General features: G+C 58.4%; 1 protein-coding gene across 1 annotated transcript; it reads left to right on the forward strand.

Annotated features, from left to right (window-relative positions):
- Positions 1-573: 573 nt before the first annotated feature.
- Positions 574-6912, forward strand: TRAPPC3 (trafficking protein particle complex subunit 3). Its single transcript, XM_076357105.1, has 5 exons — positions 574-656; positions 3699-3796; positions 4027-4126; positions 4392-4574; positions 5199-6912. Exons 1-5 carry the CDS (start codon positions 615-617, stop codon positions 5316-5318), a joined length of 543 nt encoding a protein of 180 aa, XP_076213220.1. The 5' UTR covers positions 574-614; the 3' UTR covers positions 5319-6912.
- Positions 6913-20569: the final 13657 nt, after the last annotated feature.

Genomic DNA, 20569 nt, shown 5'->3' on the forward strand with positions numbered 1-20569 from the left:
GCGGGGCTGGGGGCCCTCCGCAGCGCCGCCAGGCACCCGCGGGCCCCGCTGCAGGCCGGGCACAGCGGAGGGCCGCCGTCCCGCCTTCACCTGGAGACCGGTCGCGGGGGGGGGGGGGGCAGCACCGCAGTCACCACCGCCGCCCCCCACCCCACGCTCCGGCCCGGCCCGGCCCTCGCCGGCCGGGCAGGGGTCGCCCGCTCCCGGCAGAGGCCCGGGGAAGCGAGGGCCGGGGGAACCGCTGCCAGCGGCCCCGGGGCGGCGGAGAGACGGGCCCGGCGGGCGGAGGCGCCCCCTGGCGGCGCACGCACGCCCCCGCCCCGCCCACCCCAGCGCCTGGCGGGAGCGGCGGTCAGGTGACCCTCGCCGCACGCCGGGATTTGCTAGGCGCCTCTCCGTCACGCGGGGCGGGCGCGCGCCGGGGCGGGCGGCCCCGCCCCCTGCTCCGCCGCCGCAGCGCGCGTGCGCACGGGGCGGCCGCGTTGCGCTCTGGGGCGCGTGGTTCGGCGGCGCGGGCGGGGACTGCGGGTCCCGTCGTGCCCCGCGGCGCGGTGCGGGAGGCGGCCGGGCCGGGCCGGGCCGGGCCGGGCCGGGGACGCAGCGGGCCGGGCAGGATGTCGCGCCAGGCCGGCCGCGGCACCGAGAGCAAGAAAATGGTAACGGCGGGGCCGCGGCGCCTGAGGGGCCGGGCGGGCCCCGGCGGGCCCCTGCGCCGCCCGCCCGCGGGGGCAGGCCTGGCGGGCCCCGGGGCGGGTCGGCCGCGGGGCGCCACGCCGGCGGCGATCGCAAGGGCGCGGGCCCGGGGCGGGGGGAGGCGGAGGGGGCGGAGGCCCGGCCCGACCGTCGGGTGGAGGCCCGCGGCAGGGCCCGGCTCTGCCCGCCCGCCGCTGGGCCGCGCTGCCCGCCGGGGCTCGCGGGGTGGGCTCGGCGGGACCTGGGCAGGGTCCCGGTCCGGGCCGTCACCTGCGGGCGGGCGGGCGGCTGCAGGGCGGGCACCGTCCGCCCCCCTTCCTCCGCCTTTCCCGCCCGCCCCGGAGGCCCGAGGCGCTCGTCAGCGGTGGGGAGCGGAGCGGAGCGGAGGGCGCTGCGGGAGCCCGCCACGGCCCTGGGACGGGCTCGGCCTAAGGCGTCCGGTGCCCGCAGCGGTTCCCAACGGGAGCTCCCGTCACCTGCACCGCAGGGCGGGGAGAGCCCGGTGCTGCGGAGCCGGGCGGCCGCCGGGATCAGGGATGAGGGATCAGGGATGAGGGATCAGGGATGAGGGATCAGGCAGGAGCGGGACGCTTCTGGTTACGGAAACTTTGCAGTCAGAACGCAGGCGCTTTTCTCGCGTCTCTCTCTCTTTTCTTCTCTCTAACCCAACTCCACGTTACCAGTCCGGCTGAACTGAGGCGTGAAGGGGATGGAGAACAAAACTACGGAGCTGAGGTCTAGTTCTGGGTCAAAACAGATCGAATTAATTCATTTTGGATGCGATGTCAGTATTCGAAAGCAAGTAATAAAAATAAAACCTGTTTTTCCTCCCTCTTTGGCCGCGTTGACGGGCTGGTTCAGGCTCAGGGGGGGCCAGGCAGCTGCCCGCTCCTGCCCCCTCCGTGCCACGAGGGGTTCTCTTCGAGGGGTTCAACGCCTTAAATACAATGATTTTTATTTAAGGAATTGGTGTTACGTCATTAGGATTCTGACGTTTTTGTAGCCACAGAACGGTTATATAGTGTGGAGACTGTACGCTAGCCTGCAATGTGGAAAAAATATAAAGAACGGAAAAAGTATTAGGCACTTTAATTCCGTTAGATGGACTGAAAATGAAGAGTTCGTTTACAAATACGAATTTAGAAGTTTGCCTCGTTGTAACACTTTAAAGTTACCTGAATAGCAGCGTTGCAGGCGGTAACTGACCAGCACTGGGTTTGCACGCTTTGGGGCTGATAACAGTAGGTGACGGCTTCATGGCTTCACACGGTAAATGACAGCACCTTGGACTGGTAACAGCTGGATTTCCTCCATCCATTCACCCCCTACTCTCTCCAGCTGCCAAGCCCTGTCTTTACTAAAATTACTGAAATCCTTAAAAGTAGCATAACCTTTTTTGCATGTTTGTTAAATTCTCTGCCAAACGTCTGACTCTGCCAGTTGAGCTAAAGGAGACTTCTGCCTTGTCCTTCGCTCTTGAGCGATGTGAACTTGCGCAACCTTTATCTTTCCAAGATGAAGGCGGAATTGTAAGTAAAATAACCCAAAGAATGCGTCAATTCTTTAGATCTAAAATTGGGCAAAAGTACCAAGGAGCCTGACTGGTTCCTTTCACCTGCTTAAAGCCTTTTGGTGGCTAATGGCTGGTGATTTACAATGACAAGGTGGAATTCCCTGTGTCTTCTAACAAACCCCATTTCTGTTTGTTGAATGCTGCTGTTTGGGAGTGATTCCTCCTTGTGTTTGTCTTGGCTTTGTGTAAACTTGTTCAGAATGAAGTGCGAGCAGTGTTGTCACTTAACTCTGATGTTGTCTCTTTTCCCTTCCTTTCTGCCTGCCTGCTGCTTTCATTCTGTAGTATTGGTATTTGCCATTCATTTCACCTTCTGCATCTATGCATCTCATGGTAGGTGAGAGGCTTTTAATCTGAGATTAGACTCTCTGTAATGTTTCTGAATGCTTAAACTGAGAGCAGAAATAAATTATGATGGTTTATTTGTTCCTGAAAACACTTCCTTCACGTTCTGTGAAAAGCTAAAGCCTATTGTAGCTTTCTGTTTTGCAGCCTTTAATGACCACGTAATCACTGGTCCGGCTTAATGGCTCCCAAGAAAATGCACTTTGAGGTAGTTGGTTCTGGTTGAGGATCGGTGATGGTGGTGGCTGGGAGAGACCTCTTCCCTTGGTGTTTTCTGCAAATCTGGCAACTGTGCAAAGAAAGCCCAAGTAACTTTGATCCTAGCCAGGCACAGAAAGCAGATGTGCACAACACAGATCTGCTGAGCTGACCTGAAATCGTCCTTGCCGTTCCTCTTCCGGGTCTGAGGAGCCGATTTTAATATATGAAGCAAATTATGTGCCTAGATAACTTTCTAGGGACCAGATGAGTATTGTTTTTTCTTGGTAGCAGAATGTAATAAATCTGTGAACGGACGAGCATTTTTTGTCCTGTTGAAAGGACCAGAAACGAGTGTTGCCCGTTTGCAGTGTGTTCATGAAACAGACAGCAGTTTGAGCCAGTTCTCACCTCTGGGTCAGTGACTGAAATAAATTCAGGTCCCTGGCAACTGCACGTTTAGCCATCCAGGAGGTGGCCGGTAGCAGCCATCCAGTTATCTGGGGATGTGCTCATTAAAGCAGAGAAAGATGCTAATTGGCAGCTGACGAGAGTTGCTAAGAATGGCTACAGAGAGTGCGAGCAGCCTCCTGGCTTGCCTCTTCAGGTCAGATTTGGGACACGTTAATGGGAAGTGCTGTGGAGAGAGGGAGAGGAAGAAAGTGCTCAGTCGTTCCTAGTCAAAGAGGATTTCTCTTTCCAGGGAGACTGAAGTTGCCTTGCCGAAATACGAACAGGGATCTCTCCTTATTAAGCAGTAAATTCCTTTGAGACAGCAGGTTTCTGTTCCCCCTCTCCGGGCCAACGGAAGCAGCACTGGACACAGATGCAGCAGTGCTGAGTCGGTTTTCTCTTCGGCTTGTGCTAAATCTCTTTTGCCTCTGTCTAGAACTCGGAGCTCTTCACGCTGACGTACGGCGCTCTGGTCACCCAGCTGTGCAAGGACTACGAGAATGACGAGGACGTCAACAAGCAGCTTGACAAAATGTAAGTGGATCTGCTGCAGTGGAGCCTTCTAGGAGCCCGCGTTCACAGTATGGCACGTCTGTGCATGCTGCACCAAGAATAAAAGCCTGGCAGACTGAGTTTTATTTAATACTGATATTTCTCAGATTTAATTTTTTTTTCCTCCACTATCTTCTTTTATAAATGTTGGCTGTCTTTCTAAAGCTACGCTCTTCCCACTCTGTAGCTGTTGCTCTTTGGTACATTCACAGGGGTTACAACATAGGTGTTCGGCTAATAGAAGACTTTCTGGCCCGGTCCAATGTTGGAAGATGCCATGATTTCCGTGAAACTGCAGACGTTATTGCAAAGGTAATTGTCAAAGCACAGCTTTGTCAGGTTTTGTCATGGTTTTGCATGTGAGGATAGAGTATTTGCTACTCACAGGACTGTTCTGAGAGTTTGACTGAGATTTTTGGGGAGTAAAAAGAGAGAATTAGATCCCTGACTACTGCTGACTGGTGGGAATTGGGAGAAAGGCGCGGTGTTTTCAAAACCCTTTAGTAATTTGGCAAAGATCAAAGCTGTGCTGTTGCTTCATGGGACACGTTCTTGTTCATACTATTTGACATAACAGATAGCATTTAAAATGTACCTGGGCATCACTCCGAGCATCACCAACTGGAGTCCTGGAGGCGATGAGTTCTCCCTGATCTTGGAAAATAACCCCTTGGTGGACTTTGTTGAGCTCCCCGACAACCACTCATCTCTCATCTATTCCAACCTGTTGTGTGGAGTGCTGCGAGGTGCCCTGGAAATGGTGAGCCAACGTCTCTCTTCCAGTGAGATAGGTATATGAATAACCAAGGTATCGGCAGATCCTTTAGTGTCTAGTCTGTGTGACTCCTGCGTTTGCTTTGGACTTGAAATTCATTCCCAGGAGAAGAGCAGAGCTGCAGGAGCGCAAGTACAAGCACTAGTATCTCCTTGAATTTTTATGAAGCTTCAAAATCCTCACTTTGTAGCTGGTATGAGCCCTAGTTGGGAATGGGCTGGAACAAGAGAACAGCTGTGTCTCAAATTTAGGAGTCTGTATTTAGGCTTGATTATCTTGCTTAGCTGAAGTTTTGGAGGAACGTACATGGAGCAGCAGGACGCGTAGCCCTGAGTGGTAGGGTTAACTGGGCTCTGATCTCTGCAGGGCGTCCTGGTTACGCTGCAGGAGGTACATTTGCCGAGGTAAGGTGCCCGCTGTCCACCATGGAGGCCACAATGTACGAGGAGGATGTGATCTTGAAAAATAAATGAGTGCTTCCCTAGAGCTCTGCATTGCATGTCATGCCCTCAGAGTCCTTAAGCTGGTGCTTCACGATCAGACAGTTCCTAGAGAAGCTGCTATTTTAAGGGAGATAACAGCTCTTCTTTTTCCTCTTCCATCACCTAGGTTCAGATGGCCGTAGATGTAAAATTCGTCCAGGACACACTGAAGGGTGACAGCGTCACAGAAATAAGAATGAAGTTCATCAGGCGGATTGAAGACAATCTTCCAGCTGGTGAAGAGTGAATTGCAACCCAGTCTCCCTTTGGGACTGGAGGGGACCAGCTGGTTTTGGCCATTAGCTTTCGTCGCAGATCTGTAGGGATATAGCACTTTCATCGCAGATCTGTAGGGATCTAGTGCCCCTGTATGTTCAGACTGACTCACTGACTACTTAAGATGTTATTCTTCTACTGTTACTTCCATCTTCTGTAGAAGACGATTGTCTGGTTGCTGTTTATTTCACAGGTTCATTCTGAAGCTTTTTCATAAGGTGATGTCTTTTTCGTATTCCCCTGGGGACTCTTTCTACGCTCAGTTTCTAATTGTGACATTTGTTTGTGCGAGAACTACTGCTCAAGCTCTAGAAGAGCTCCAGTCTGTTCAAATCTGAATCCATGTTTTATTACCAGAATTGGAGACCAAGCTATGAGAGCCCACTGATTTACTGTTAAATGCTGTCCTTGAAAAGAGGTGTTTAAAATTCATTTGGAGATAAGCGCATAGTATTTCTGTAGACCAAACTGGCTTCCTGCATTTGATTCTGAGGTTACTAGTAAAATGCAAGCTTGATACGAAGGGGTGATTTGGGAGAGCCGTTTGAGTGCTGGCGCCCGGTCGGGAGGCATCTTTTGTCAGAGAGCAGCGGCATCGTGCAGCACCGGCAGATTCAGGAGGTCCGTGTGGCCTGGGCCCTTCTGCAGTTTCTCTTCCCCAGCAGTCTCACGACTCCCCTCTTGGAAGGGGAGCACCATTAAGTTGCAGTGGAGCAGCAGTGCATATTTTTAATGGAGAAGAGGAAAGAGTGGCTTAAATGCCATCAGCTTTCTACAGTGTGTACAGCCCAGGGGCCGCGTGGCCAGTCCACGGAACGAAAAACAAAGCTCAGTCTAACGACTGGGAGGTATTAAATGCATTTCAGCAAGTAAAGTCTGTTCTCCTGTTACGGTGTATAAACACTGCCCTGGGTGGAGGTGGTGCTGGGGTATATTCTCACAGATGTTTAGGCTACAACAGAATTTCCCGAGTTACGTAAATTGGTAAGCTTCGGCCGTCTGTGGCACCTGCTGTTCTGTAAAATAAATACACAAAGTAGTGTTACATCTCAAAAAGCAAGATACTGGAAAATCAACTTCCTCTGCCATCAGTTCAGCCAGTTAATGCGGTCAGATGTTCAGTTCTCAAATCACTTTACATAGCATGAAGGCACAGATCCACAGAGTCGGTAGCTCTTACTTCCACAGGAGCTGGCGGCTCAAATACCTTTGTAGGTTTATGCCTGAGTGTAAGGTGAGAGAGAGAAAGCTGCCGCTTGTGCTGCCGTTCGTTTAGGTTCTCCGGATGAACGATGTCCCTTTTTTTTGCCCAAATGAGTCCCTTTGGTGGGAGGGTTTGGATGCCCCGTGTGATGTGTGTCCTGTGAAGGGGCAGCAAGTTGCTGTAAAAGCAGTTGGAGAATGACACGGAGGAACAGCGGTGGCCGGTGGGTTTCAGAGGCAGAGGTGCTGCACGGTTACGTTGCAGAGATGAAAAAGATCTGTCATTTCTAATCGTTGACCATTATAAGTCATTTTAAGGCTGCATTTTAAAAGCAATTGCATTAAAAGAATCCCAGTGTCAACTCTTCGGTTTCCTCTTGGGGTTTGGGGGTTTTTTTTGGTGACGCTGGTGCTGGTGTGGAGCAGCGGCTGAGCGGGGCTGGCAGGGTGACGGCAGCGCCGCACCAAGAATGTCTGGCTGCTGGCCTACGTGAAAGCTGCTGCCTGAAGGAAACCTGCCCAATATTCAGCGCACGGAGGGAGCGTGGCTGGGGGTGGGACTCGGGGGCTGATGGGCAGCGCTGGGAAACCAGACAGTCAATGTTTGCTTGTTTGAGGACTGGCCTTTTTCTGCCCCGTGAATACCCGGGCGTGTACATCAGCAGGGACTCGCTACCGCCAGCCCAAGGCAGTCCGCCGCAGAGAGAGCTAAGACATGCTATTTGTGGTCATTCGTAGTGGCAAAAAATCACCTCGGGAGGCATCTGTGCCTGCCAGCTTGGCACCGGGGCTGCTCCACGGCTGCCATCGGCCACGCGGTGCCGCGGCCGGGAGCGCGCAGGCAAGGAACGGCAACTGCTGGCTCTCCAGGAGCAGGAATTCGCACCTCCCTTGCTTGTATAAACGGTGTAAACGCTCCCCAGGAGCCTGTGGCATGAGGGGGCCACCCCGCAGAGTGCCAGTGGGCATCCCCCCTGATCCGGGGGGGGATCCTGCAGCCTCGCTGGGCTCCGGGCACCGAGCACCCATGGCTGCACCCCAGTCGCTGCCAGCCCCGAGGACGGGGAAGCGGCAGCTTTTGCGATAAAGTGGCTTGATCTCTTTGGCCGGAGCTGGCGAGCGTCACGTGTCGCCTGCCCGGCCGGCAGCCAGAACCAAGCCTTGCCAGCCAAGAACGGCCCCAAACAGCCCCGACGCACCCGGCTCCTGAGACAGCCTCTGGGCAGCGGCTGCCCCCGGGGACTGTGTCCTGGAGGGTCTGGGGCGAGGGAGGCCCCGTGTCCTTGCTGACGTCGCAGCTAAAAGGGGGTTATTTTGCAATGGCGAACTCACGCCAGGTCCTTTTCCCTCCTTGGGCGAGCAAGGGAGTGTGCTCGCCCCCGCAGGGAGCGGGTCCCGGGCTCCCACTGCCAGCCCCCCCGGGAATTACGGAGTTGTGCAGTAATTTGCTGGGGCGACTGGGTCAAAACCAGCCCAGACCCTCTGGAAGAACAAAAAGCAAAAATTGCATTAAGTAAATTAAAACTGTCTACTACCGAGTAGCTCATTGTAGACAAGGGAGAATATGCAAAAAGCTCTGTTTGAAACCTACTAAATATTACCATGTGCTGTTTATAGGAAACAAATGGGGAAAGGCATGCTGCATCAATAAAACCCTGAACATGGTTGGAGTTGGACTAAAGCCTTTCCACGGCTCTAGGTTATTGAATACCCTTCACTTTCATGTAGTGCCAGGCCTGACCCCTGGACACATACCGCGAAGGGGAAAGTTGACTTGTGGGAATAATAGACATTCCTGGTGAACGATTTAACCTGGCAGGGAAAGAGGCAACTTTCAGCCTTTCATATCTCTGTGTGATATTAGAGATGACAATAGCAACAAGTCGAAGCGGGGGACGTGGGTCACCGGGCGGGAGCGCTGCTGGAGACCAATGCTGCAGGACCCCGGTGGACGGCGGTGCAAGGGGTGAGCCCCCCCCCCCCCCCAGCTGTGCCCGGCCCCTGCCTCCTGCCCACGCTGGGCACTCGGCCAGCCTGACCACCCGGCCACCCCGTGATGGCAGCAGACGGACCCCGGGTCTCGGCCACAGTGCCGCGTCCCAACCCCATCCGGGGCCCGGGCTCCCAGAACGATGGGTTGCAGGAGCTTTAGTCGCGGCAGCTCCTCCCGCAGACAAGTGGGACTTTGGCTGGTGTCCTGACGGTGTGCGCTGGCGGGAGCTGAAGTCCCGTGTGCGACTTACCAGGGTCTAGCTTGAGGGTTTAAACCAGTTCACCTCCCCAGTGTGGGGACAACCTGGCTGCCGCTCCCAGCTTGCCTGGGGTTTGTTGCCTGCTTTGCTGCAGGCAGCTGGCGAGGGCTGTTTGCTGCCGCCCTGCTCTGACCGTATGGTACGGGGCAGCGGAGCTGGCGGCGAGCCCAGCCACGCTCCACACCGCCTCGTGCCAACAGCACCCTCATCCCACCCTCACGCCGGCCTGGAGCCAGGCAATCCCTTCTCCCCTCACTGGTGGGAAGCAGAGCTCCCAGCTCTGCTCCTGCCACCTAGACCGGGGGTGGGTGGCAGCCCTGGGCACCGTCCCTTTGCAGACCCCACGGCCCGGCACCCGCTGATGGGGCAGGGATGGTGCCGGGAGAGGAGCCTGGACGGGACGGGGGGATCTCTCCAGCAGGGAAGCGTTTCCGGACTGGTGTCCTCATCACCGGGGCAGCTCCCACAGCTTTCAGCCAGATGTGCTTGGCCAGGGTGCCGGCCACTTGCTGGGGCCGTGTGAAGGATGTTTCACCCGCGAGGGCTTGCGCGTCGACTTGTGTGCCCTCCTCGGCAGGGCTGGCACAGTGCCAGCAGCCTCGCGCAGCCAAGGTGCGGGCAGTGCCGGTGGGGACGGGCTGGCACCATCCGCTCATAGCTCAGCAAATGGCCCCCTCGAGGCTCAGCACACCCGGGATGCTCAGCCCCAGCCCCTCAGGGCGCTCCCCAAACACCCGCTGCAGCCGTGCATTGAAAAACTGTTGGCCACTGGCAGCACCAGGGCCAGGCGAGAGGATGCTCGGGGTGCGGGTTCCGGCTGGGGCCTAGATCCGTCCCCACCCCAGGACTCTCAGCTCTGACCAACCTGGCTGAGCATCTCCCCACGCTTGGCACCATGTGAACGTGTTCTCTGCCTGATAACAGTCTGACAAGTTTGGGTACGCAGATGCTTTTATAAACCTTCCCAGACCCCTGCACAGCTGCAAAGCATGTTCAGCTGACCCGGGCAGCCTGCAAAACCCTTCCCCAAGGCACAGCCATGCTGCAAAACCACTGCCCTGGCCCAAACACGGTTTCCAAAGCTGGCAATGCCCACCAACAGCAGTGTTGGGTCAGGGCAGCCCTTTGGCGATGCTCCTTGGCATCCGTCCTCCTGCAGCATCCCTTGCCACGGCTGAGGAAGAGGAGATGTCTGCAGCTCCCCCCGCCCCGAGCTGCCCTCAGGCCAGGGCACATGAGAGCTGCCCCAGCAGCACTGCTCGAGCTCTGCCACAGTTTGGTGGCGTTTGGTATTTTGGGTGAAGGGAAGGAGGCTCCATTGTTCCTCTTTTATTGTTTTGTGTTTCCTAAGCGGGACAGGCATCCTCCTCCCATGCTCTGCCCGGCTGCAGAGCTGATCCAGCCCTTTGAAAGTCAACACTGCAGCAAACGCGTCTGTTAAAGTGCTGGGTGAATGGAAACGCAGTGAGAAACGTCCCTGCTCCCAGGCACAGACTGGCACCAGTAGCACGTGCAGGGATGAGGGGCACGTGCAGGGATGAGGGGGCATCTGGGGCAGGGACCCGATTTATCTCTGTGTCCCCCTTTCCCCTGCAACCGGTCCGGGTCCATGCTCCCGAGTCACTGCACGGTGCTTTGTTTCTGTACCAGCAGTTTAGGCAGCAACAACTCGTGCCAAGCTGTGATGGGAAGGGACGGCCCCGGGCAACAGCACAACAGTCACAGGGAAACATGACATCCGCTGAGCCGCGCTGCCGTTCCTGCCCTCGCACCACAACCCGGTGACGACGCCAGTGCTCTCCCAGCCGCGGGACGGTCCAGCCACCTCCACCATGCCTCCCATCAGGCAGCCCCAGAGACCATCCTTTCTGCCTTTCTCCCTGCGGTTTCGCTGCTCTCGGTTTCTCGTTCCGCTCCACACAACTACACCCCAATAATTAAAACCACAGCCGCTATTGTCCTGCCGGCAGCAGCACCATTCCCCTCCAGAAGTTGTCCTCCGCTGCCCGGCAGCACAGTATGTGGCACAGGGGCACGGCGCCCTGGGGGACCAGGCTCCATCCAAAAAAGGTGCAGGAGTGCCCACAGGATGGGGTATGGCCCATGCAGCTGTTTCGCACAATAAATACTGAAGCCATAAGCTCGCTGCCACCCCAGAAACAAAGACCCTGGGGAAAACAGGGGAGCACCAGTCCAGCCTGTCTGACTTTCTGCAAAAGATGCAAAATTTCCAAGGGCTGATTACCAAACGCAACCGAAACTGAGTCCAGCTCGGGTGGATTTGCCCGAAGGCGGCTCGGGAAGCTGCTGGTGTTGAGCAGCCTTGCCCCACGACAAGACCTTCAGCTGCAGGCCACAAACAGACAGGCATTTTGATGAGAAATGTTTGTTTTCTTTTAAAATAGTTTTAATTGTGGCTTCCAAGGAAAGGAGCTGCTGAAAAGGTCCGTGTTTCCCCAAGCTGCAGCAAGCCGGGTTTTCAAAGGGTGTCTAACCCATCCCAGAGCAAGAGCTGTTCTCAGCCCATCCCCCCTGCGCTTGGGCTGGCCCGGGCTTATGTACCCGATGATGGGCTTTCCTCCTTGCCGCAGGCAACCCAGCCCCTGCTCAGCTGCCCCCGAGAGCTGCTACTTTTAGATTAAATCTTTCCTGCAGCCGTTCAAACCTGCGACATCCTGCCCTGCAGCAGTGCCTGGGGAGAGCGGCTCAGTTGCCGGTTCCTCCTTTCCTGGTTGTCATTAGTCCGCCTTGTTCATCCAGCGACCAGCTGGCTCCGGCAGAGGAGCTGTGAGCCTGGGCCCTGCCAGCGTGCCCCCAGGGTGCTGCCGGCCGCAGAAGCCACCTCCTGCTCCTGCACATCTGGGCAGCAGCTGAGGGCAGGCACATGCAGTGGCACAGCTCCCAGAGGACGCGCTTGGGATGTCCCCTTGGCTGCTCCTAAGGACGGGCTGCAAGGGCAGCCCTGGGGACCTGCTTCCCTCCTGCCTCCCCAGCCCTCCAGCACGGGTACTGCCCAGCACGGGTGCTGTCTCCCCTTGCAGGGTTTGCTGAAGCCACCGGTGCCCGGGCAGCCTGGGCTCCAAGCTGTGGGATGCTAAAGGTTGCTAAACTGCTGGTACAGGGTCAACGCATCAGGTAGGTGTGTGCTCAGCTTCTCACCCCCGCTCAAGTCCTACTGCCTGCGGGTGACCTTCCCCAAGCCCTGCGGAGCCTGGCACCGCTGGGTTTTGGGGGTTGTTTTTAAAGCACTTTGTGCCAGCCCCCACTCCAGCCCTGCCACCACCGGCACAGACAGCACCAACCGGAGGCCACGCAGGAGCCCCCCAGGACACAGCCCAGCCCATCCCCACTGTGGCAAGCAGCTCACCATGAGCAGGACCGGACTAGATGCCTGGATGGCAGAGAATGGGCTGTGGTCAAAGCTTCCAAGCAGTTAAGTTCGAGAGAGGTACAAAATTATTTGAAAATTTAAAACCAATCCCCTCCGCAAGCAAAGCAAAGCCCCAGACTTTCATCTTAGCCCCGGGATCCCGTTGGCCTCTCCCTGCCCATCACATGCAGCCAGCTGAGACATGGGAGCTCACTCAGGGAAAGTGCTCATCAGAAAAATGTCTCTTTTTCCAGCAAAAAAATATTGATTTTGTTTTAATTAGTGCTAGTGCTGACATCCAAGAGCTTGGAGAGAAGTTGCCGGCTCTGCCCCAGGCTGTGGCTCCACAGCCCCATCCCACTGTGGGCAGGGAGCTCCCCACAGCCACGCTGTGCCCGGCAGTGTCCCGCCCTGGGGCCAGTGCTGGCATTGCAGCCTCTTGCCCAAGCTCCCTGGCCACAACCATTATTGCTCCCCCAGGTCTCAGCAGCGAGCCATTGCTGGGAAGGCGCTTGAGCAAGATGCCACCGAGGAGCCAGAGGTGCATCCCCCACAGAGGGGAGAAACCCAGCAGCTTCCTCGAGCACAGAGCACCGAAACGACCCGGCGGGACCTCTGCCTGCCCAGTGTAGAGGAGCCTGGAGGAAGCAAAGAGGCAACGGGGGCTGCCCTGGGCTCCTGCATCCCCCCAGCCTCCAGCATCCCCTTACCCCAGGCTCCAGCATCCTCCTGCCCTGCCCTCCTGCATCCCCCAGGCTCCAGCATCCTGGCCGGGCAGGGCACAGGGAGCCATGCTGTGGGTGCTGGCTGGCCAGGAGCCGGGGAGCAGAGCGTTAACCGGGGCAGCCAGGCCAGGGAGAGGAGCCCGAGGAATGAGGAAGCCAAGGAGCAGGTACCCGTAGTGGAAACAGCTTGGCACGGGCTGTGGAAAATGGAGGCCTAGAGAAATGTGACAGCAGGCTGGACTGGCTGGGAGTACCACACAGGCATATTTAAGCCTTCAAGCCTGCCATTGTTCTCCCCTAATTATTCCCACTCCCTGAGTATTACACCCCATAATTCAGGAAAGCTGAGTAATGGAAGAAACAACAGCAATTTTAATCTCTCAGTACCGGTGGTCTCCACCAAAAAAATGCTTTCAAGAGCTCTGCGGTTGCAACTTCCTCAGTTTGGTGGGCAGCAGAGGGGAGGGAGAGCACGGCCACCGGCCCACGGGTGCTTGGCCAAGACCGGTGGTGAGGAGAGGAGCAGGGACAGGACAGGGACCTTCCTCTGGGTGATGGGAGAGGAGCAGGAGGAACATGCCAGGTGCTGGGAGCATCCCCACCAGGTACCACGTGAGCCCCATGCCGGCAGCCAGGCTGACTTTGGGGTGATGCCAGCTGATGGGTGGGGCCAGCCCCTCACCCCCCTGCACCAGGGGACCCTGGTTGGCACAGCTGGGGAGGACCAGAGCTGGGCAACCCGCGTCACACCGCAGGCACTATCTTCTGCTCTCAGCTAGACCACAGAGAAGAGAACTGGGCATCAGTTTTTGGTCAAAACTTGTTTTCCTTAATGGGAACTGGCTTTCGGAAAAGGAAATTCTGATCTCCCTAGAAATGCTCTTGCTTTTTTGCTTTTTTTTTTTTTTTTTTTTTTTTTTACAAAAGCCACTGTGGGTTTCTTCCCTGAGGAGCAAGCTTTGGTTAAACACGCTCCCACTCCTGCGAGGAGCAAGACTGGGAGTCAGAACCGACAGCACTCGGGTGCTCTGGAGGAGCCCACGTGGGCAGGAGGGACCCCCAGCCCTGCCCTTGCCCCTCTGTCCACTCTGGCACCTCTGGCTGGATCCAGGCACCTGCACCTTCCCCACCAGCCCTGCTCCCACCATGGCTCTGAGCATGAGTAAAGTGAATGATGAGTTAAAACGAGCCTCTCTGCTAATTTAGCATCACTTGCCCATCAGTTCTTGGGGAGTGAGGAAGGGAGGACAGGCAGCAGCGCCCGCAGAGGGGCCAGGACACACACACCAAACACGGCTCTGCCGTGCCGCACCGGGCAGGAAGCGGAGCACCATGTGCAGGAACTGGGCGCCCCTCGGGAGCAGCCCAAGGCCGGGGCACCCGCCAGCCTCCCGGGTACACGCTGCTGGGGGGCAGCCATCGCCTCCATCCATCCCTCCTCCTTCTCAGCTCCAAGACACAGTAAAAGCACCAAAACAAGCCCAGGTCCACCTTGCCCCAGCTTTCTGCAGACACAGCAGCTAACCTGTAATAAGTTACACCAACAATTTTCCCTCCTGTTTGAAGTTTCAGCAATAGCAATGCTCAAGCCAAATAGATTGCGAACTAGCTCACGGAGCCAGGCAGCCATACCGAGGAGCCCATCACAGCCCATGGCAGAGATCACACTGGGGAGCTGAGGGGACGGAGCCAGCAGTTTCGAGACACAGTTTAGCATCACTTCTCAGCAGCTGATCTATAGTTTTGGCTACACGATGCTCAGCTCCCTGTTAGGTTTAGCAAAGCTTTGCTGGAGGTCACATCACCTTGGTACAAGCCAGGGCGATGGCTCTGCTGCAGCATCCCTTGGAGCCATGTGACAAGCCACCGGCCCCAGTGGACAGGTCACCCTGCAACCACCATTAGCATTAATGCTAGTGACACACACAGCTCAGCCTGCCACATCCTCAAGTGCTGCCCCTTGGCATGTCCCAAAGGTCCCCATGGTCCCCGAGCATCGCAGGCAAGGCAGGACAGGGTGGCCCAAAGGTGGCCGTGCCGGCGGCGGCAGGGTGCGCTGCCTCTGTGTGGTCTGCAGCCATCTGGATGTACTTACAGCAATACTGCAGCAATTGCTAAAAGATCAAAAATCTTCAGGCCAACCTTGATTCCCATTGCATTTTTTGCATTTTTGAGGACTCGAGTCTAAAACCTGACTGCAGGGAGGGGTGTTCCCTGCACAGACCAGGAGTGCTTGGCACAGTGCTGCCAGAGTCCAAGAGTGATGGCCAGGCTGCCCCGGCATTGCTGCAAGACCCCATGGGATGACCCCAAGGAAATGCTCTGTTGGGCCCTTTGTCTGTACCTGACACACAGAGCTGGCACCGCTTCTGCTCAGGGGTGTCAAGACGCCTGAGCAGGGCCCTGCTGAGACCCTGCTGCACCCCTGGGGCTCCCAGTCACAGTGACAGGAAGGTGCAATTCAGGTCTCCCCATCCCTGGGGCCAGGGAAGACACCAAGAAGCAATCAACACCCACACCTGCCTCCAGCAACATCCCCACTCCCGGCCAGCTGCACCTCCCCTCCCAGGGCTCAGCTGGGGGAAACATGTCCCAGCACCCACGCAGCCCTGCCTGACTGGGAGGAGGTTATCCCAGCATGGAGGTGAAGCAATGCTGATTTACTGGCCAAGTGCCGCCTCCATCTGCACTGGCGAGTGCAGAGGTTCAGACATCTGGGCTTCAGGTGCCCCACAGCACAGCTGGATTCTGCCCAGGCTGTGCCTGGTCCTGGCCCCGGCCCCTCTCGCGCAGCCCCACAGAGCCATTCACACATCCCTGCATCCCAGGTGGTTCTGACTCACCCTGGCCTGAAGTTTCCGGCTGCTCCAGTCCCCCCAGCCCCGCTCAGCAAAGGCAGGACAAAGCAAACACACCCAGAAGCCACCGTCGGCACCCACCTGTGTCCACGGGGTATGTCCAGCCCCAGGGCCAAGTGCTGCAGCAGCTGTGTCCCCCCATCTGCATCGGGAAGAGGAAAGGACATATGCCAGGGTGCTGGTTTCAAAAGAACCTCACATCTGTAGCAGCAGAAAGTCATTACCAACCCACATTAATTGAGCAAGGCTCAGCCAGGCACATCCCGCACCAGGCACAGGCGGCCACACGTAGCTGAGCCCCAGCTGGCACCGGTGCACTGCTCACTCCAGCCTACACCCAAGCAAGCCAGCAGGCTCTCAACTTTATTATTGTAAGAGCAGATCAAGGAAAAGACCCTTCTCCACCCCACAGTTCCCCCACCCGGCCCCAAGTGTCTGCAGAAAAGTCTCCACATTGATTTTGGGCTGGGATAAAAGTCGAGCTATGCCTGCTGTCAAGCTGCCCCACTCAAGGCTGGCACTCAGGAAGGTCACCGCAGGGCACCCGTGTTTGTGAACTGGGTGGTGGGTGCTGAGTGGCCGGGACTGGGGCATCTGGGGGCAGGCAGCACTGGGCTTTATCCCTGCTTGGGCACAGTTCCCTGCAGGGGAGAGTCCTCAGCTCCTGCCCTGGGCTGGGCTGTGCTTTAGAGGGATCAGTTGGACACCCACACCCAGGACACCAGCTAGTCCTTCTCAGGAGCCTGGTGCCCAGCTGTGGTCTCCACCTGAACGCTTCCCAGGACAGCACCTCTCCCAGCTCCATCCTGGCTGCCCCCCAGGGTGGGGGACAGCACACTGCTCCTCACCCCAGTGCTTGCTCCAGCCACCTCCCCTCCCACCACCAGACAAGCACAGCCAAGCCAGGGCTGCAGCAGCACAGGTAGCCACATGCATCGCTCCCACTGACACACAGGTTGGGGCCTCTTATCCCTGCAGGAAGATGAGCCCCTGAGGGTTTTCCAGCAGGCTGTCTCCCTGGCTATCAGCAGAGCCACCCAGCCCAGGCTCAGCCCTGCCTGCCCAGTAAAGCCTTGGGGGCTGTTCCTGCCCAGGCCACCAGCTCTGAGCTGGGCTAGAAGGCAGCTTCACAACAGCCCTGTGCAGAAAGAGGCAAAGAAGCCCCCACCAGCCCAAGGAGAGACCCCAGCTGCAATGCCTCCACCTTACCCAGAAGGAGCAGTCCAAACCCAGCAGCCCCAGCCACAGAATCAGCTCTGGGCTGCGATTTTTGGCCCTTTATATAGGGCATGTGCAGGCAGCCCCCACCTGGGGGGCCATCAGCCCCAGCTGTGCCCATCCCGGCTGCCTGGCCGGGGCCAGCCCTGCCTGCACCGTGCCCTGGCCGATCAGCACTGCACCTTCCTGCCTCACCCGGCACATGGCCCCGCTGCCCACCCCGCCTCGATACCAGTCTTCATGCATCGAATGTAGGGGAAGGAGATTTTATCCCTGGGCATGGAAAGGGTTAAACATCCTCCTCTTCCTCCCCAGGGGGGTGCCCAGTGTTCGCCCCTTGGATTGCCCATGGTGGTGAGCATTCCCACTCTGACCTCCCAGCAGCAGCCAGTCCTGCACCGTGGCACTGGGACACCGTGGCACTGTGGCACCGCAGCAGCATGGCACCACAGCACCATGGCACTGGGCTTGTGTCCGGCCGCTCTCACACCGGGCAAGCCAGACATGATCTGGGCAGCCGGAGCAGCCGGCTCGGTCAGAGCAGTGCCGTGCCGGTGTGTGCTGAGCCACATGGGACCCCTCAGCATGCCAGGCACAGCAAAGGTGCCAGCCCCAGCACCCGGACACGCTGGCACTGCCCTCCACACACATGCATGGCCCCGGCATGCTCACCCTGCACAAAAGCTGCTCAGAGAGGTGGCGGCCCCCGTAATTAATCATTACCTCGGTCCTCATGGCTGGAGTGGCAGAGGGGGCAAGGGGGAGGCGGGCACCCGCTCCTCTGCCAGTCCCTGCCCGTGCTGACTGAATGGTTCAGTCATTAATGGGAGTGGGGCTCGTTTGGCTTTTCCCTTGCGCTGCCTGGAGAGGGGCCACTTACTGTTTTACAACTAAAATAACAAATTATTTCATAGAGGGCTGGAGCTGCCGGGAGCTCTCGGGCCGGCCGCGGTGTGGCGCCAGGGCAGGCGGCACAGCCTCCCGCGCCCCCCTCCCCAGCGCTGGCACAAGCTGTGGCCCAGGGCCACCCAAGCCGTGCCCGCATGGTTCCCACTGGCATGGGCAAAGGGGGCACAAGTGATGGAGAAGGAGGAAGGGGAGCACCAGGGGCAAGGGCTGTTGACATGACCCCACAGTTGCCTGTCCCTGTCAATGCTCACCCCTCCATGGGGACCCCATCCCCTGGTGATGCCCAGGGACCTCCAGCCCCACAGCCAACTCTCCGGGGGGGTGGTGGGGACGGGCTCCATGCAGTGCTGGAGGCTGCAGCAGCCCTGGCCCCTGGCCCGGCGGGCTGGCACCTGCATCCTGCAACCCTGCCCCGTGGCTCTGGGCACCGGCGATGCCACCTCCCCGAGCACTCGGCTTCCTCTGGGAAAGGGAGGCTGTGCTGTGCCCTGGCTTCCTCTCCCAGGGAACGTGATGGGAACCAGCCCAGGCCCCCACTCCCCTGCCCTGCCCTCCGGAGCTGCTCACGCACCATCTGGCCTCACAGCCGGCTCTCTGGGTGCTGCAGGATGCACCCCCGCGCCAGCAGCCATTGAGCAGGGCCCCTGCACCGCCTCCCCAAGGCAACCTGCTGACAGCCCCAACAATAGCACGGCTGATAAAAATCATAAAGCAACAAGTGCACTTCCCCGGGCCGTGCCCCGCCGTGGCTGCCCCCCCTGAGTGCCCAGCCTGGCGCTGCGGGGTGGGTGGGGGACGGGGGGAGCCGAGCCGGGGGGTGCCAGGAGCCTGGAGCCCGCCAGGACCTGGGCTTTGTGCCTCTGCTCCACCAGCCAGACCTCCTCGGAGAATGACCCCCATAAAATGAAGCAGCAGCTGTTTGGTGGATAATAAAACATATTTTTTTTTTCTCTTTTACAACTAGTTTACCGCATAAATGTTTCAGCAGCACAGCAGAGCACCGGGAGCAGCAAACCTCCTCTCGTGCTGCTGCATGCTCCAGGTGGGCCGTGGTACCACCGGGGCAGTTCCTGGATGGGCTGCAGGACCCTGCCCTTGTCCCATGGGATGGGTCCCCAGCGCCCATGGGAGCAGCGCGCAGATGGCAGCACCCACCCCGGTCACTGGTGCAGGAATGGCACGGGGAGGAGGGATGCAAACCGGGAGGGCGACAGCAGCCAGGCAAGTCTGCTCCCAACAGCTCGTCTCCTGAGCCACAAGCCTCCAGGGACGGCTGGGTGCTGGGGGCTCACCCCAGCCCCGGGATGGAGCAGCCCCTGGGATCCAGGGACTCTGTTCACCCACTGGCTCTGAAGGCAGATTTACTAGCTCGTAGCCAGGGGTGTTTATGGTGGGCTGGAATGTGCGCCCCCAGCACATGATGAATTTACAACGTGCCAACAAGTGGATTTATTCCAACCCCACTGTCAGTGAATTAATCACAGCAGCCATGGAAAGGCTGGAGGCGCAGGGTGGGGAGAGGTGCCCGGAGAGGAGGGCGGCGGGGGACACGTGGGGCACATTGGGCATGGGGCATTGTGGGGACGGTGCCTGGCACCATTTCTAGGTTGTGCCAGCCCCATCGCCTTGATCTGCAGCAAGCTCCGGGGCTGCTGTGTCCCCTCCAGTGCTCCCGCCGAGCTGCTGTCTTGGGGAGCTGGTTTGGGTTAGGCAAAGCTGGGGAAGCCGTGAGAGGAGCGTGTTTTCCAGCTGATTTCAAGCTCACAAACACTGCCGTTCCCCGTGGAGCCGCGTTTTGCCTCTGCCCCACCTGCCCCGACGGGACACGGAGCCTGATGTGAAAGGGCATCCATCGGTAGGGCTGCTCTCACCGCAGCTCCCGGCTGCCTTCGGGGGACTGTGGCCATGGGCGAGGAGTGCAGTGCTGCAACACCTCCCCCAGAAGGCAGCTGAGAATTAATGTGTTCAGGAAAAATACAGCCTGGGGGGTTATTCACCGGGAATCTCCCCGGTTTGCCACCCCAGCACCGCTGGCAGGGCCGTGCACACCACTGCAGGGGCCGCGGGCAGGTTTCCCCGTCACCCTCAGCTGCCAGCACGGTGGGCGAGGGACGAGAGCAGCCAGCACAGGAGCAGATGCTGCCCCTGTTCGCGTGAACACTGTGTCCCTGGGCCCGTGCTGAGCTATTTCAAGCAAGACCCTGCGGCAGCATTTGTGCGTCTGTTTTGCAGTTGCTGTGTTTAACGGCGACGTGGGTCACTTCACCCCTCGCTCCCATCCCGACGCCTCGGCAAGCAAGGTGCTGCCCCACGCCGGCTGCCTGTGCGGGTCGGGGCACAGCCGAGCCCTCGGGGATGCCCTGCTGCTGGCGCAGGAGCCACGTCCCTCCTCCCCCTCTGACCCTCGTGGCAGCATGGGGCTGGAGACATCACTTGCTCCTGCTCCTGCTCCTGCTCCTGCTCCCGCTCCACCAGCAGTGCCCAGCAGCCCTCCTCGTCCTCCTCTTCCTCCCCCGCTAAACCACAGCAGCATTTCCCCCACCGTTCTGTTTGGGGCTCAGCCATGTCCGCCCGCTGGCTCTGGGCAAGCATTTGCCCAGGAAGGGCCAGCAGCCTCCGGGGCCGCCGAGGGGAGAGGTTTAACCCTCAGCTCCTCTGTGGCTTTCAATTCAACAGGCCATTTCCAA

Source organism: Aptenodytes patagonicus, chromosome 21 (genome assembly GCF_965638725.1).
Source record: "Aptenodytes patagonicus chromosome 21, bAptPat1.pri.cur, whole genome shotgun sequence".
Taxonomy (NCBI): domain Eukaryota; kingdom Metazoa; phylum Chordata; class Aves; order Sphenisciformes; family Spheniscidae; genus Aptenodytes; species Aptenodytes patagonicus.